Genomic DNA, 12,430 nt, shown 5'->3' with positions numbered 1-12,430 from the left:
AATAACGTGCAAAACAGGCAAGCCTTGCTAAAAATGTGAGGCCAAAACAAGTGGGGCTCTGCCTATATAAAACAGCCCTTATTTTAAGTGTTTCTAAAAAATCCCCTATGGGAAAAATGAATGGTGGAAAAACAATTTGGAACCATTTCCCTGTTTGACCACTAGGTTTTATGGGTATTATCACATCTCCACTGGGCTCAATGGGAGTCGTTGTCCGAAAGGCAGGCAACAAGTTTAGACCCAAAATAAAACAATAGAGGGGAGGAAGGGTAGCCTAGTGGTTAGAGCGTTGGCCTAGTAACCGGAAGGTTGCAAGTTCAAACCCCCGAGCTGACAAGGTACAAATCTGTCGTTCTGACAGGCAGTTAACCCACTGTTCCTAGGCCGTCATTGAAAATAAGAATTTGTTCTTAACTGACTTGCCTGGTTAAATAAAGGTAAAAAAATATATTAAAAAAAGAGACGAATTGGGATTATTTGGACAGATTTTGTAGAGAGAGAAACATGTTATAAAAATAGATATTTAAGAGGGAAAAGCCAAAGGGAGCAGCAGATTATGTCAGAAAGAGTTCCAAAACAGAATATTTTTTATTTAATCATTCAATCTATTTAACATAATACAAAATGTCTTTTTTTTTTTGCTGCAAGCTGCGTCTCAATCCATCACAACCGCCTATGTCTGCCTTCCCCATCTGCGGTGGGAAAAGGCAGAGCTACAGCATTGTTTGTCAGACTAAAATACCATTTAAGCTTGATCCGAAAATGTGGTCGGAGGAGCCGTATGGATGGTGTGATGCAATAGCGGAGCCCCTGGAGGCATCCAGAGGCCAAATTGAGCTCCGCATTGCTGTGCACCTCTCAAATTTTGTACCAATCCAGAGGGCTCCGTACTGCCATGATTGGTTGAAGGTAGGTGAGGACAGGAGGTCCACGAACTTCCTTCACAACAGCTCTACGCTGCTCGGCAAAGCACAATACGTATCAATGCCCTGACTCTTGCAGAGGCCATATCACCATAAATGCTGCACGGCCAACGCAGACGTCAGATTGACCATGCAGCGCCTTTTAGAGACATCCCGAAAATCGGTCTTCTCACGAAAACGTCTAGCATCCAAACCACTATACCACTCTCACAAACAAGATGGCGTTCTCTGTTTTGCTCTATGACCCCCACAGGTGTCACGGGACTAGTATGAAGGTAACCCGGTACCAGTACCAAAAATGAATGGAAGTAATTTTGCACCCCTCATAAAAAAAGGGGATAAATATAATATATATATATATATATTATATATTATATATATATATATAAATCTTAACGCTATGACATTCTAGACCAGGGGTGGGCTACTCCAGTCCTCAACTGCCCGATTGGTGTCACAGTTTTGCCCCAACCTCAGCTAACACACCTGACTCCAATAATCACCTAATCATGATATTCAGTTTGTAATGCAATTTGATTAATCTTCAGTGTTTGTTAGGGGTGGAGAAAAAGTGTGGCACCAATCAGGCCCCTGAGGACTGGAGTAGCCCACCCCTGGTCTAGAATGTCATATGTCGTAGCGTTAAGATTTCCCTTCACTGGAACTAAGGGGGACTAGCCCGAACCATGAAAAACAGCCACAGACTATTATTCCTCCTCCACCAAACATTGCAGTCGGGCAGGTAGTGTTCTCCTCCTGGCATCCACCGAATCCAGATTTGTCCGTCAGACTGCGATGGTGAAGCATCATACCAGAGAACGTGTTTCCACTGCTCAAGACTACAATGGCGGCGAGCTTTATGCCACTCCAGCCGACGCTTGGCATTGCACATGGTGATCTTAGGCTTGTGTGCGGCTGCTCGGCCATGAAAACCCATTTCATTCAGCTCCCGACTAACAGTTATTGTGCTGAGGTTGCTTCCAGAGGCAGTTTGGAACTCGGTAGTGAATGTTGCAACCAAGGACAGACTATTTGTACCGTCTTCAGCACTCAACGGTTTGGTTCTGAGAGCTTGTGTAGCCTACCACTTCGCGGCTGAGCCGTTGTTGCTCCTAGACTTTTCCACTTCACATTAACAGCACTTAAAGTTGAATGGGGCAGCTCTAGCAGGGAAGACATTTGACGAACTGACTTGTTAAAAAGGTGGCATCCTATGATGGTGCCATGTTGAAAGTCACAGATAATCAATGGATATTGCATGGCTGTGTGCTTGATTTTGTACACCCTCGCTAGCCCACTCCCATACACCCTCTGCAGGGTGGTCCCTCCACTTGCAACCTCAAGACCTCGGCGCTGCTCTCTACACATACATACAAAAGTATGTTCATAAACCATGTAAAATTACAGTGGAGAAATGCATGTCTCTATTTTACTGACAGTTTACAAAAATGTCTGAATTTAACCCCACATCTCTTCAATCTGCATTTAAACCAATTTAAGGACTCTTTAGCATTTATTTGATATGCGCAATTATTACTTTACCACTTATTGAGACATATACAGTTGAAGTCGGAAGTTTACATACTTAGATTGGAGTCATTAACTTGTTTTTCAACCACTCCACACATTTCTTGTTAACAAACTATAGTTTTGGCAAGTCGGTTAGGGCAATTGTTTACAGGTTATTTCACTGTATCACAATTCCAGTGGGTCAGAAGTTTACATACACTAAGTTGACTGTGCCTTTAAACAGCTTGGAAAATTCCAGAAAATTTCATGGCTTTAGAAACTTCTGAAAGGCTAATTGATATCATTTGAGTCAATTGGAGGTGTACCTGTGGATGTATTTCAAGGCCTACCTTCAAACTCAGTGTCTCTTGGCTTGACATCATGGGAAAATCAAAAGATATCAGCCAAGACCTGGAACCACGCAGCTGTCATACCGCTCAGGAAGGAGACGCATTGTCTCCTAGAGATGAACATACTTTGGTGCGAAAAGTGCAAATCAATCCCAGAACAGCAGCAAAGGACCTTGTGAAGATGCTGGAGGAAAACAGGCACAAAAGTATCTATATCCACATAACCTGAAAGGCCACTCAGCAAGGAAGAAGCCACTGCTCCAAAACAGTCAAAGCCAGACTACGGTTTGCAACTGCACATGGGGACAAAGATCGTACTTTTTGGAGAAATGTCCACTGGTCTGATGAAACAAAATTAGAACTGTTTGGCCATAATGACCATCGTTATGTTTGGAGGGAAAAGGGGGGAGACTCGCAAACTCGAACACCATCCCAACCGTGACACACAGGGGTGGCAGCATCATGTTGTGGGGGTGCTTTGCTGTAGGTGGGACTGGTGCACGTCACAAAATACATATCATGAGGGAGGAAAATTGTGAATATATTGAAGCAACATCAAGACATCAGTCAGGAAGGTAAAGCTTGGTCACAAATGGGTTTTCCAAGTGGACAATGACCCCAAGCATACCTCCAACGTTGTGGCAAAATGGCTTAAGGACAACAAAGTCAAGGTATTGGAGTGACCATCAAAGCCCTGACCTCAATCCCATAAATGTGTGGGCAGAACTGAAAGTGTGTGCGTGCAGGCAAGGAGGCCTAAAAACCTGACTCGGTTACACCAGCTCTGTCAAGAGGAATGGGTCAAAATTCACCCAACTTATTGTGGGAAGCTTGTGGAAGGCTACCCAAAACGTTTGACCCAAGTTAAATTTAAAGGCAATGCTACCGAATACTAATTGAGTGTATGTAAACTTCTGACCCACTGGGAATGTGATGAAAGAAATACAAGCTGAAATAAATCTCTTATTCTGACATTTCATTATTAAAATAAAGTGGTGATCCTAACTGACCTAACTAAGACGGGGAATTTTTACTAGGATTAAAATGTCAAGAATTGTGAAAAACTTGAGTTTAAATGTATTTGGCTAAGGTGTATGTAAACTTCAAACTTAAACTGTACATGTGACTGGGCTAGATGCTAAACATCTGGTTCTGCATCCATTTCCCCAGTCATGTAGAAATGAAGAGGCCATTTAAGCAGGAGCACATTCTCATAGGTACACTTTCTACTCCATTTGGAGGTTTCTATTCTTATGAGTCTCAACATAGTCAGCAGGGGTTAAACAGAAACATAACACCCAAACTGAAGACAACAATACATTTACTATTGGCTTTTTCAGTCACACATTTTTTTGGTACTTGTCAGGTCTTTTTATTTTTCTTAAATAGAATTGTACACCAAGTCACAACATTGTGGATGCAACACCGTTAATTGGTCGGCCCAGTTCTGTTCAGTTCTGGCACATCATGACAGTCACCAGTCTGATTCCGTGCTCTCTTATTCCCTCCCTTGAGGGGACATAAGAAGTTGAGAGATAGCGTGACAGAAGTCCATAATTTCAGTGAGTTATTGTGACAGAGGACAGGTGAACTGGACATTGATAGGTGGATGGATAACCAGAAACAATGACCTCCCTATCCCACCCCCTACAATCCAACCCAATGGCTTCTTCAGATTCAGAGAGCGCCATTTGTAAAGGAGTCAAAGGCATTTCCCTCATTTGAAAGCTGAGTGGGTTTACTGAATGAGTGAATGACCATGCATGGTCTACGCGGTTGTGGTGGCGGCCGAGCGGTCATCGGGGTCTCTTGCGCGTGACGAAGATCAGGACCCTGCGGATGGCAATGAGGCGGTCCTTGAGGGAGGGCATGGCCAGGATGGTGAGCTGGGCACGGTTGTCAAGAGGCAGCACTGCCAACAGCCACCAAGCCCACGCTGGACCACTGGGATTACCCTGGAGGGAGAGGGAGGAAGTCAACTTGATAACAGCAACACACTCAATCACTATGACATGAGTCTCACCAAGATCGATGTGTGAGAGAGAGAGATGGTTAGGTTAGTGTCGTACCTGTGGGTCAGGGTCCTTCCCGGGTAGGTGTCCAAAGTGGCTGATTATCTGGCTCTTCATGTTGTCTTTAAGGGAGATGAACCAGCCGCTGGCCTGGTCATACACAGAGACATAAAGCTTCTGCAGCTCCACAAACTCCTGGCCCTCCACCTGACCACACACAATATAAAACAGTTAGCATACACACACCAAACTTACAAAAGTGAGGATACAAATATCTATAATGCACTTTATGCATCCACATACATGACCTTCCTCACACAGTGTTTGCCAGTACACACCTTCTTATCCTCCAGGTACTCGATCTTTGCCGTGTTGTATCCGTCTCTCTGGCCGTGGCTCAGTACTCTGAAGCGGGACACACCGATGGTGTCGACCACAGACCTCCCATCAGGAAAAAACTTGACGTCCCGGACCTCCAGCATGCAGCCGTAATCAGCAAAACCCTTCAACTCATCAGCGATGCACATACCAAACTGTTTGGTACCGGTCTCCATGGAGCGGCGGATCATGAGGCGGTAGCGTGGTTCGAAGATGTGCAGTGGACAGGGGATGGTGGGGAAGGCCATGGTGCACACAAAGATCGGCACTTCCTGGTTCAAGCTAGGGTGGAAGGAGGGACGGGACACGAGATTGGTCAGTGATTAGCATAAAAAGCAGGACTACAAGGATGAATTTATCATTAAGTCAATGGCTAAGTAAAATGATCAAATCTGTGACTCACTTTGCCAGTTCCTTCATCTCCTCCTCGTGGATCTTCTTCCTCTCTGCCAGCTCATCTCCCAGGTAACGCTGCAGCACTTCCTCCATCAGCAGGGTCTTGTTGAACCCTCTTGTGGCCAGATACTGGAATTACACAGCGGAATAGGACATTTACATTTGACCATCCACGTCTTTGTGCATTTTTCTTTACATTGGTCCAATATCCTAGTTTAATACCTGTGTCAGAGGAAGCTTTGTGCCAACTTTGTTTTTGTCACGCTAAACCATCTATCACACAAGACAGAAATTACAGACATCATTTTCATAATCACCAGCTCTGCCCTAAGCCTTCCATACACAGAGCACAGCTACTTCCTCTGTGTGTGTGTGTGTATGTATGTATGTATGTGTATACACACACCTCGGAGAGGTTCTCTTTGCAGAGAGGGCAGTTGGGGTTGTGGTCCAGACAGCGCTCTAGACACTTGAGGCAGAAGGTGTGTCCACAGGGGGTGGAGACAGGCTCAAAGAACAGCCTGGAAGAAACACAATAACAGGAGCTTTATCAGTAGAGGTAATTATCACTATTGACTGAAAATCAAACATCCTGAGTAGCTAACCGTAAATATATAATTGTGTGGTGGTTGGTTGATGGTCCTCTTACCTCATACAGAGGGAGCACTCCATATCTCTACTGTCGAGCAGGTCTTTGGACACCGTCCTTCCCCAGAGGTAAGCAGCAGGAAGGTGAGAGGAGGAGCAGGCTTCATCTGGTCTGAAAAGTTTGGAGGGAGGGCTGAAGGCTATGCCGTCCCCACTGTGTCTCCTCTTGAGGCTGCCTGGGGGGGCAGGCTGGGCAGCCAGGACACTGGCCAGGCTCTTGGCATCTTCTAGCAAGGGCTTCTCAGCTTCACTGCTGGGGGACAGGGGATGTTTGGAGGAGTCTGAGGGACCATCGCACAAAGAACTCTTACTCACTCTGAACTCTAAGTCCTGGAGAATGGAAAAGGAGAGGGATTACTAGGAGAAATAGGAGTGTGGGGGTGTAAATGTGTATGTATGTATGCATGTATGCATGTACTGACCTGTGAGGAGCAGCCAGGCTTCTGTGGCATGGTGAAGGGGTTTAGAGAGCCGTACAGGGCGGGGGGCTTAAGGAGGCGAGTGGAGGGACCACCCTGTAGAGGATGTATGGGAGTGGGCTGACCATCCTTCTCAAACACTGACGAGAACAGCTCACTAAGCACCTACAAAAACAGAACACACACTGTCAGTAAGTATGCTCATACAATGTCATAGCACTCATAAGTAGCTTATAACTCTTAATCACCCTCTGACGCTGGCTCGCTCTCCTTCCTGACTTGCCTCAATGCTCTCTCTGTAAGAAAGGTGTTTCATTGTACTTGTGCAAGTGCCAATAAAAACTTGGAACTTGAAATAGTATCCATAGTGTAAAGGGAATATGTGACAGTGGAAATAAAGGACAAGGCTCACATACTGAACAGATGGTCTTGTCATAGTGACAGTACATATTGCAGTGGAGATACTAAAACAGGCCACAGTGACAGCAGGGGATAGGGTTGGCATAGCTCCCCAGCTAAGACAGCTGGAATGGGGGCATTGCGTCATCACCTATTGTGGAGCAGGATTTAAAACCAAACTAATCCTGTCTGGTAAGCATAGAGACAGATTTACACTGTCATATCATACATAGTGATACTGCATTAGTACCATAGCAACTGTGATTGTACTGTGATTTTTTTTTATACTATTGTGATGTGACATTAAGGGCATTATGTTTGTGGTTGGGCCTGTGTAATGGAAATAAATGGAAAAAAAGAGTTTGAAACCTTTTATATTTTTGAACTAGCTTCAACTGGAATGCTGAATTGAAGGAGGGTAAAATTGTGTATTACCTTCTGGGCTTCCAGCTTCACCATCGTCCAATCAGGTTTCAGTGCCACACACATGAAGTACTCCTTTAAGGCCTCATCGTTACGGTTGGCTTTACTCAGGGCTGAGGCCTTAATGTAGTGGGCCTGGGAGAACACAGCGAGAGGAAAAACATTTTGAGTAGGGACACACAAAAGAGAGTAGGAACTACTCTATTGGCATTTCAATTATACATCTAAAGTATATTTTCAAAACACTGATAACGAGTAATCTGAATATTGTTAATGACCTTCCTAAACAATTGAAGTTAACTTTTTAAAAACGGCAAAACATGGGAATTAAATCCCCAACTTTGTAATTATTGTCATAACATCCAGGAGCTCTTCAACCAGGTCAACATAAGCTCTTCCCTATTCACATCTGTTCTATTTTGCATGTCTGTCAGCAGTGGTAATTTGCATATTAACATGCACACAAGCATGTAGCATCCCATCTCACCTGTGAACACACAGCAGCCTCCAAATCATACTTTAACACATACATAGCTACACAGTCCTAAGCATGTATAATGTGTTGGGTGTTAGCTGGGTCAGCCTGTGGCTGTGGAGGTAGTGGGTGTTCATTACATAACCGCAGCAGGTAGCCTAGCGGTTAAGACCAAAAGGTTGCTGGCTCGAATCCCAGAGTCGACTAAGTACAAAATATGTCGATGTGCCCATGAGTAAAGCACTTAACCCTAATTGCTCCTGTAAGTCGCTCTGGATAAGAGCCTCTGCTAAATGACTCAAATGTGAATAACTAGACAGAGACATTAATGTTTTAGGCCCACAAATACAGAAGACATCTAGTGGTCTATACTCTGCTGGGTAGATTGAGTTGCATATCTATTTCTCTCACCTTTGGCCAGAGAGGGTTGAGTCTACACAGGCTCTCTGCATCCTGGATGGCCTGGATGTAGTTCTTACTCTCCAAGTGTAGCTCAGCACGCTGTCCCAGTAGCCGACCTACAGATGGCGCTGCACAACAGAGAGAACAAGCAGAATGAGAAAATTGAATTTACACCCTTTCAAACAGGTACATTGTTGTGACTTTGGATGTTTATCACAGTATGACATTTGCTACTGGGCAGGCAGCCAGCATGTAAATGCACAGACAATCCTACAGTGAGTCAGACAACAACCAAATGCTTTGACCATGTGCAAACAGAAGAAAACATTTTCCTTGAATTAGAATATTGCACTGTAATCTCCCATGCACAATCTGTGCTGGGAATTAGGCCTACAATATCATGTATCACCCTTCTGGCTAGTGGGGAGGGGAGAGACGATAAGGTCAACATTCTGATTAATGATTGTCTATTTTTGGCTAATCTCTGGATGACATGACTCCGCTGTGCCCCAATTTACACAACCGGGTCAGTAGCTGACATTAAAGCAGAAAGAATGGAGTCGATCAGAGCTGCTTTGCGGCCAGCCTCCACTGAAACGCCAAAGGATTTAATCACACTGATGCTGGTTCACTCTCACTCCTGACTGTGACTCAATGCTCTCTCTATATTAAGGGTCAGGACAAACATTTTTTTTTCTAAGGGACTAATTAGGGGCCTGAGTTTGTCTTGGTCAAACTCAGGTCACACAGTTGGGGAAAACAACTCCTGTCCATATCTATAGGGAGTGAACTGCTCAGGGCTGGTCGGGTGTTTCAAAGGTAGAGCGGAGGAGGGAGCGACCTAAATCCGGGCAGCTTCCCTAAATAAGAAACACATGGAGCATGTTGGTAAAATGATAGATGGTGGGGGAAAGACTGAATGGAGTTCAGTCCATTTTAATGTAACAGCACAACCATTATGCAATGAATATTATATCAATCCATGGGGTATGAGACTCGGAGTCAGAGTATAAATGTGGGTTAGGTAATCGGGGAGTGGGGACTACCGGGTTTATGAAATAATTGCTTCGAAAGATGCAGTGCAGTGTCGCCCCCTATCGGTGACACGATGTGAAATAGTGAAAAGTAGGTCATCTGGTCTACCAGATCTATCTGGTTTTAAATCGGTAAAAGGGTTACATAAAATACATAATCTGTTGATAAACATAAGAATCCGAAAATTGCTTATCCCAACTGTAAATGTGACATTATCTTACCCAGTTCTAAGGCTTTGTTGTACTTCTCCAAAGCATCTGTGTAGTCGTGCTTCTTCTGTGAGACCTCACCTTCTATCCAATGCCTCCTGGCTTTACTTTCAGAGTCGAACCATTTATCCAACAAACTACTGAGGATGACATTTACTCTAAGCCCAATGGGTAGGATCTGTATGTCTTTGTTCAGTTTATGTTTGCATTGTATGCAGTCTTTGACAGTTTCTTTTTCTAAACAATGTTTGCAAAACGTATGGCCGCACTCCATGGTGGTTGGTTCTGACAGTAAACACCTACAAAGGCGGCACGAAAACAAGTCCAGGGGTTCGTCCTCAAATGCCTCTGTATCGGCATCGACACGATCGTCTCCATTCCCACTTTTATGACAACTCGTTGCCTTCCCATGAATGTTTAGCTCCTTCTCGCGAAGAGTCCGTGCTATGTTTACAACCAAAAGCTGCAATTCGTCCGGCCGAAGTTTGCTAATGTTGGCCGCGGTGCAGTACGAGTCAAGCGCCTCCGCTATTCGCCCGGCCTGGGCAAGAGCGTTAGCTTTGAGCAAACAGATACCCCGGTCTGGATGTTGGAGGTCCACCAGCTGAGAGCTATAGATTTCCGCGGCAAGGTCGTAGTCACCTGCCCGGGTTGCTTCCGCTGCCACCTCGAGCATTTCAGTGGATATACCCGCTGCTCTAGGGCTGGATACCGCGTGGACAAACTGGTGGGCTTGGATTCCCGTCTCCATTTTCGTCTCGGACTATAAACGTATAGCTAGCTAGCGGTGTTGACAACTTAACTGTTATTCGGACAAAAACACTCCTTACTCATCAGAAAAATACGTCAGACTCTTTTACCTGTCCCATAGTGAAAGACCCGTGTTGTTTTCCAAGAGAAGAACTAGTAGGCCTTATTCCGCGAGATCCGAATAGAACATGCACCGAGCTGGTGACTAACGTCAAAATAGCTCGTATGAAGACTTCCCATTTTGTCAACCTATATATACAGATTCTATATTACAGCACCGTAATGCCCATTTCCCATGTGCCTAACGTTAGTTGGCTGACATAACCAAACCTCCAATCTGTGACATAACGTTAACTTCGCTAGCTACGCCTCCTCAAAATACAGCAAGAAGGCGGTCTGTAATTGCTGGCTAGCAAAACATTGTTGGCAGCTCAAATCCTTCATCGGTGGTTTGCAAATTTCCTACTCCGTTTAAATAGCCAAATTAACTTCTAACTGTTAGGAAAAATGCAATTAAAAGGCAAGTATCTGGTCCTCGCTGTACTCTATCTTGCAGAGCAATTGATGAATTCAATTTCAGAGATGCATCGCCGCGCACATAAGCACGTGTCGTTATCTCGGACACGTCATTGGTCCATTATATGGTTACGACGCAACATGGGAAATACCCCAATACAGTCAACATTGTAAATCGCCCGGCACTCAATTCATGTAACAACCAGTGGGATACATTGTTTTATGTAATAATGTACATAAAAAGCAAAGCGAGAATAACACATAGATTTGTTTTGAGAACACTTTCAAAACATATTGCGGTGATTTAAGACACGGAAAACTATAATCTTATCATTTGAAAATGTGGTCCAAATTGCTGGTGGATGCCATTTTCAAAACATAAATTTAATTTAGGCATTATTCGATATGATAATAACAAGAATATGACCAACTCAGATAGCAGGCTAAGTAGCTACAACATGTATAATTTTGTAATGGCTGTGGAAGACTCTCCCTAACTATCTCCTACTCTCTCAGCCAGGTAACAATAGCGTTTGTGTCATTTGAAAGTTGTATAAGGGTCCGCTTTTATGTTGATTTACATCTCCCAACATTTCGCATTCGTACGATGATGCTGCCACTAGCAAAATGTTTATAATAATATGAAATTAGCTTTAAAACGGTAACATGTTCTATCAACCTCATGGGATTTTTTTTATAGCATGAGATTAGTTATAAAACTCGTTCTGATACAAAATGTTCTGTCTCCCCCATGTGTAGGATTACAGGAAGTAATCTGGGGGGGCGCTTGCTCGGCCCTTGTAAGGGGGGCCTCGTGAATGTTAACCACTGGCTGCTTCTCTACCCACCTCAATGGTCTAAACTAAACAAAGAAAATAGGAATTATCACATTACGAAAGTACATCCTTTATCTTTCAGAGAGAATGTTTTGTTTTGAGATTATATCACACAGTTGTTGCACCCCTCAAGTTAAAATGAGACTTTTAAACTCTTTAAAAGTTTCATTTTGTTTGACCTGTCTAGTATTATGACACAATCCATCTGTCATAGGAACACTGTGTCTATTGCTCACATCTCATATTGTGAAACACTCAGGGTTATTTTCCTGAATGTACAACAGTTTTATAGAACTATACACACTTAATACAAAACATTATGAACACCTTCCCAATATTGTGTTGCTGGAAGTCCATTGAGTGGTGGACCATTCTTGATACACACAGGAAACTGTTTGTGTGTGAAAAACCCAACAGCATTGCCATTCTTGACACAAACCAGTAGCCTGACAGCTACTACCATATCCTGTTCAATGGCACTTAAATATTTTGTCTTGCCCATTCACCCTCTGAATGGCACACATACCCAATCCATGACTCAATTGTCTAAAGCAGTGGTTACCGACCATTTCTGAGCCGAGATCACTTTGAGTTGAAATGCAAGCCAAGCCGAAATGCAAGCCTACCATTCAGATTTTTTTTAAACGTAACCCTATGCTTACAAAACATACGCCTATGCAACATTAACCAATTAAAAACAGTTCTGTAGCAATGAAGTTTGTACAGTAGGTAATAGGCCCAATACATTAT

At 43.8% G+C, this 12,430-nt stretch overlaps 1 protein-coding gene across 1 annotated transcript; it reads right to left on the bottom strand.

The window, feature by feature from the left end:
* Window positions 1-4,129: 4,129 nt before the first annotated feature.
* Window positions 4,130-10,927, bottom strand: LOC110501749 (LON peptidase N-terminal domain and RING finger protein 2). The gene is made up of 10 exons (XM_021579505.2): window positions 9,591-10,927; window positions 8,344-8,462; window positions 7,470-7,592; window positions 6,639-6,800; window positions 6,218-6,546; window positions 5,975-6,089; window positions 5,576-5,697; window positions 5,133-5,454; window positions 4,852-5,001; window positions 4,130-4,737 (listed from the first exon to the last, which is right to left on the bottom strand). The coding sequence occupies exons 1-10, from the start codon at window positions 10,327-10,329 to the stop codon at window positions 4,579-4,581; spliced, it is 2,340 nt and encodes a 779-aa protein (XP_021435180.2). The 5' UTR covers window positions 10,330-10,927; the 3' UTR covers window positions 4,130-4,578.
* Window positions 10,928-12,430: the final 1,503 nt, after the last annotated feature.

Source organism: Oncorhynchus mykiss, chromosome 22 (genome assembly GCF_013265735.2).
Source record: "Oncorhynchus mykiss isolate Arlee chromosome 22, USDA_OmykA_1.1, whole genome shotgun sequence".
NCBI classification, from domain to species: Eukaryota; Metazoa; Chordata; class Actinopteri; order Salmoniformes; family Salmonidae; genus Oncorhynchus; species Oncorhynchus mykiss.
The sequence above is the reverse complement of the archived record's forward strand: the minus strand, read 5'-3'. Positions and strand labels throughout refer to the sequence as shown.